This window comes from Argopecten irradians, chromosome 10 (genome assembly GCF_041381155.1).
Source record: "Argopecten irradians isolate NY chromosome 10, Ai_NY, whole genome shotgun sequence".
NCBI lineage: Eukaryota > Metazoa > Mollusca > Bivalvia > Pectinida > Pectinidae > Argopecten > Argopecten irradians.
In genome coordinates this window covers 17,811,380-17,817,555 of record NC_091143.1, presented here as the reverse complement: position 1 = coordinate 17,817,555, position 6,176 = coordinate 17,811,380, and the positions used below count along the sequence as shown (strand labels likewise).

The window sequence follows — 6,176 nt, the reverse complement described above, 5'->3', positions numbered from 1 at the left end:
GAATATTGTCTTTGAAATGACTAAATGATATACACATTATGTGAATATATACATTGTATTGTTATAAATATGTTTCATGATTAAAAAGAATAAAACTATTTTCTGTCAAATAAACACTGCTTACTAAATTGATATCGATTGCAAAGCAAATTATATTTATAACTGCATACAGTGTGATACAAATCACTTTTGACTCGGATGTAAGCGCGAGATTGGGAGAAAACCGGAGTGACCGGAGTTCTTGAGGATGCCCATCACTTCTTATTTACATGTAATGCATTACGCTGACAAGAGAATACAATTATTTCGTATTCCTCTCGACCTGCAGCTACTACTACATGGAAGTCCAGATTTATCTCTTGAAAATAGCATTACAATATATGTCAGAGCACTCAACAGTCTAAGATCTTGTAAATATGTATATTTTTGCCATTTTGTGTTCTTTGTCATATAATTAATTATAATTCTGTAAGAGAAGGGCTTCATATAAGTTTGAAAACTTGTGTCCAATCCCATTGTATATCAATTTCCGCAAAAAAATATGTTCGCGATTTACATCGATTGCAAAACAAATTGTATTTATAACTGCATATAGTGTGATACAAATCACTTTTGACTCGGATGTAAGCGCGAGATTGAGAGAAAACCGTATAAATCAAACCGGACTGCTCATTTGATTGGGCAGAAGACCACTTTTTGTTTTCCTGCCGGGGAAATGACAGTTAAACTAATATAAGACGGAACTAAAAAGACGGACAAGTTTTGTGACATTATCATTGTAATTGATGACGGAATCGATATCCTTATTAACACAGTTTATCGTAAGACTATATTTATGTATAGATGTATGAATAAGACAGAGCCGTATGTATCGACATCTTTGTCCTATATTATCAATTGTCAAAGTCATTTGACTATACGTCCATGTTTATACCCCGACCAAAAAAAACAAAAAAAAACTTATTTACACGTGACAATTTTTAGTTTGTTACATAAGTTAATATTTTAGAAGAAACTGACATCACTCAAATATTTTTACCAAAAACTGAGAACAAAGAAATCACTCAAATATTTTTACCAAAAACTGAGAACAAAGAAAATGTTAAATAAATTAACAAAATTTAAAAATAATACCAGAAACATATACAGTATGTATATATGTTTCTGATATCGATCATACCGCAGTACGTAGGTTATTGAAATAACACTGCATGTGCAGTTATTATAGGAGTTATCTCCCGTCTATAAATGACGTCACTTCCTTTTGAAAACAGCATGGTGGTGAAACAGACAGATTTGTAAACATGAGGCTTGAAAAGTGTTATTTTTGTTCGTCTACAGTGTATCCTGGACACGGTGTTCATTTCGTCAGAAACGACTGTAAGGTATGAACGGAAAGACACCAAGTGAAATGCCAAAGTTTTACTACAATACTTGAATTTTGACAATTTTCTGTAACTGTTGTTCTTTGATAATTCGTCAGTTGTGGTTCGATAATTCCTGTGTTCAATCGGAATGTAAACAGGTGCACTACTTTCTAATTTTGACATTGATATAGTTGAAATAGTCATGTACTGTGTATTTGATATGATAACTCCAGCTCAATAATAAACTCAAGGTACATATACAGTGATCCATCTACATGCGCATCCCGAGTCCTGGACTCACAGAATTTTAAAAGGACCCATGAAATTTCTGGGAATGGGTATCTATAACACTGTGGGGCCCATTGTTTTCACAAAAACCATTGTAAAGGACCCACGATAAATAATCGTAGATTGAACACTGCATATATATGTGTGTGTACAGCACATACATGTGTCAAAATTGTCAAGACATTGTTCACGGATATTGAAATTTCTGAATTTGGTTGATAAACTTGATTTACTAGTAGTTTCAAATTCACGAACCACTGAAAAGCATGGCAAGTGTTATGTAGAATTATAAACATGTTACTCTTTCCGTAAGTGTAACGTAACATTTAAAATAAAATACAGAAAACAGCTTAAATTGTAGTACAAAAGGGAAAATCTCTCTCTACCGTTGTGTCCTCTCTCTACCGTTGTGCCCTCTCTCTACCGTTGTGTTAAAACCGCAAACAGGTTCTTCAACGTATCATATATAGATATAGATCTCCCCTTGATTTGCTACATGTACCAAACACCTTAAATACTCTATATTTCCTCCCACATTCAATCACACAATGGAATCTCTTACTGGTAGCAACAGGTCAAAGAACAACACTTGAAAACTTCAAGGCACACCATTATACAGTCCTTGAAGCCTTCACAACACACACTAATATAAACCAAAATATTCTTTTATCCCAGTCTCCTAGTACACATGCACCATGTAGTTGTACTGTCAACATTTACATATATGTGGTACATACAATTGTATATGTGTATGGGGACTCTTTTTTTGAAATCTTACATGTATATATAGACTTATATGTTGCTATTTGTATACTGATAGTTGGGTAATTTTTAGGTCACCTGGTCCGAAGGCCAAGGTGAACTTATGCGACTTATATGTTGCTATTTGTATACTGATAGTTGGGTAATTTTTAGGTCACCGTCGTCCCGCGTCTGTCCGTCAACAATTTACTTCTTCAACATAACCACTTGTCAATAACTAACAAAATTTGACTGGGGTACTGAATGAAAATTGAACAATGGTCTGGCTGACCCTCAGGGCCTGACGGGCAGAATCAATTTGGCTATTTCCATATAAACGACGTCGACTTCTGCTCTGAAACTAAGCATAGGATAGCACTCATAACGCAATAATAGCATCCTTATAAGGTGGGGATTCAAAATTGTACAAAAGATGGGGCTGACCCCCAAGGGGCCTGAGGGGGGGGGGGTCAAAAGGGGTCAATTTGGCTTTTTCCATATAATATAAATGACTTCTTCTCTGAAACTGAGCATGTGATAGCACTCATAATGCAATGGTAGCATTCTTATAGGGTTGGGATTCAAAATTGTACAAATAATGGGGCTAACCCCCCAGGGGCCTGAGGGGCGGGGTCAAAAGGGGTCAATTCAGCAATTTCCATATATATAAACAACTTCTTCTCTGAAACTATTTCTCAGGCTTTTGAAAAAACAAATAAAAAGAAGATACCTTAAAATATAACCTTTTACCTTTCAGGTATTCCGGTTCTGCCGGTCAAAATGCCACAAAGCCTTTAAGAAAAAGCGTAACCCTAGGAAGACAAAATGGACCAAAGCCTTCAGGAAGGCAGCTGGAAAAGACCTTGCTGTAGATCCATCATTTGAGTTTGAAAAGAGAAGGAATGTACCAGTTAAATATGACAGAGAATTATGGACCACCACAGGTATTATTATACATCTCTTTATCAAAGTCTCCATTTTTATAATTAACTCATTTGCTTTAAAGAGATCTATTTGTTACTATCTTCACCTCAATTGACTGATCGCCAGTTGGCAGTACATAGTAGCCATGCCTTGATTTGTGTACGTTTCCACTTTCCACTCAATTTCGAGAACAAATGTTACTATATACATGTGGAGAGTTTGATTGACAGCTGGTCATAGTAATTCGTTGATTAGAACACCCAAGTTATTTTTTGCAAAGAAAATTTTTATAATATGCAAGTTTTGCACAAAAAACATTTGTTTTGTTTTTTAACAAAATGAATAATTACTCTTCTTTTGAGGTCAACATTCATAATTCAGAAGAAGAAGAAAAATGAACCATGGCGTAGAGTATACAGATTTTTTCATGTTAAAGGGACAATTCACTCAGGCTAATTCTTTTACATAACCAAGAAGCAAAATATGGCATAAATATATTGTTCTACATTTCTTATGAAACATATAACATAAAATATTGACAAATTCCACGTCATTGTTTAGTATTTTAATCTATACCTTTGTAATTATAAATCGTTGATCAATACGATTCAGCAGGTAAAATATGTTCGCTGTATCTATACCCGAGCCAACGTCACGCACGTTTAACAAATGAACTGCATAACCACTGAGGAGGTGATAAAATGATTTTTTTAGACGAGCCAATTCACCTAATAAGGTAAACACACTATTGTCAGAGCGATTTGAGCAGTTCTAGACAAAAGTAGCATTACTCTACGAGCAAGGGACAGGGTTCGGCATACAAGAAGTTCGACCACAATGTGTAATGGCGGACAGCGAGCGAATTTGAACACTCCACACACATTTCACCACCATGGGCTTTTCTGGCATATTACAGTAAAACCAACTGATCTAATTTCCATTAGAACTGGTTTTTTCCGATATATGCACAAATTTTAATGTTCTTTTAGCCTGAATTGTCCCTTTAACTATATATTAAGGCATTTACACATAAATTATGACAAATAATGTAGAATGTCTTTTAAGTTAATATATTATAATAAGTTTGAAATAAAAGTGAAAATGAATAAATTAGATATTTTTTAACTTTTCTTCTTTAGTGAAAGCAATGAAGAGGATTGAGGAAATCAGAGTTAAACGACAGAATCAACATATATTAAATAGGTAAGACCATCAAACAATAGCTATTTGAAATTTTATATCAACATATATTTCTTTGTGTTTTCTTTTCATATATGTTTTCAATGATGTAATTTTCAGATTTGTGTCTGTTTCTTACATACCGTAACATGTGAAATTTAAAAAACAAATTTTCAGATAGACAACATCATATGTAAATATAGAGTAAATAATTATAAATGCTTGTTACTTCCGAGAAACTTACATCTTATATTGAATAGTTATTTTGTTGAGTGAAAATTGTAGAATGTTTACTTATTACCTAATAGTTATTTTTGTGATATTTTATAGACTAAAGAAAGGCAAAGAACTTGAGAAAGCAAACGACATCAAGGAAGTGGAAAAGAATATTCACCTTATCCGATCACCAGCAGGTAATAATTTCATTTTTATAAAGTGTTTTTGCCAGCATAGAGGCATAGGTACAGTTGACTGTAGAATCTTAAGACTCACAAAAATAAATCACTATGAAACTGAAATTTACATGAAAATCATTTGGATTGCAGTATATGGAATATCATATCATTTTTTTAGAGCTTTGAGGTCTCCATGTAATTATCTAATGATCATAATATTATTTGAGGAGGCAAAACCTTTAGGCCAAATTAAAAAAAAAAAACTTGTTTCCGGTAACACTCTTTGAAAATAAAGGGTCAGTGGGTAAAGATTTTTTTTCTTTTTTGAAATATTTTTTCTCTTCATCCCAGTTTCTTGCAGTGAAAACTGAAATAGACTTTATTCAACATTATATAAACCATGGATTTGATTCCAGGGTATAATTGGTGTCTTAATTTTGCAGAATTTGTACAATATAAATTTTGTTACAAGATGTCTATTACGATGCACATCCTGTACACATGTGATATTGGGAATACATTATAATTGATGTTTGTTCTATTTATTACAGCCAAGAGCAAACTTCTGGAGAGGAAAATGGTGCAAGTCATCAAGGAAGAAGATGTGGACATGGACGATGAGTAGATCAACAGAGACCAAGCCTTTCAATACACTGTATATTTTATCTCGCTGAAGTGATGCCTGAAACAGATGTCAACAAACGCGCAAAAAAAATATTGATATTTTCCAGATTTCTCCTCTGCATGAAAAAACTATTTCTGTAAATAACCACCATATACAGTAGAGACTTGATATTTATTTGTGACACCTCAGAAATGTCTTAACAGAAAAATGACAATAATAGTCACATGCTTGTCACGGCAACAAACATTTCTCAGCACTATACTAGAAATTATAACCAATCCAATTATCACAGTCGTAAGTAATAACATAAGATGTGCCCCATGCTTTATGATAATTAAAAATGAAATAAAAAATGAAAACATTTATAACGGTAGTTGTAAATTTACTGATTTGTTATACTGTATTCCACCCAATTACTGCCCTTCACCCTTCTTGAGGCCAAAATTTCAAATAAAGACCAAAACTACACAAAACTATATAGATTTGCAAGAATTTGGTCTTATTAGCACCTTTTTATTTTTTCATTTTTTTTAAATGCCTTGGACACTTATTGGGTCAAATATGGTATGTAAATAAGGATCACAAGCTTACCAACGTGATTATATTGACCAATAAACTATAGTTATGCATTACTAGTTACACATTCTGTTGACCCAT

General features: G+C 33.3%; 1 protein-coding gene across 1 annotated transcript; it reads left to right on the top strand.

Moving 5' to 3' along the window:
• The first annotated feature begins 1,228 nt into the window (after window positions 1-1,228).
• Window positions 1,229-5,887, top strand: LOC138333296 (probable ribosome biogenesis protein RLP24). Its single transcript, XM_069281584.1, has 5 exons — window positions 1,229-1,385; window positions 3,154-3,340; window positions 4,460-4,523; window positions 4,830-4,912; window positions 5,446-5,887. The coding sequence occupies exons 1-5, from the start codon at window positions 1,305-1,307 to the stop codon at window positions 5,517-5,519; spliced, it is 489 nt and encodes a 162-aa protein (XP_069137685.1). The 5' UTR covers window positions 1,229-1,304; the 3' UTR covers window positions 5,520-5,887.
• The last annotated feature ends 289 nt before the right edge of the window (window positions 5,888-6,176 follow it).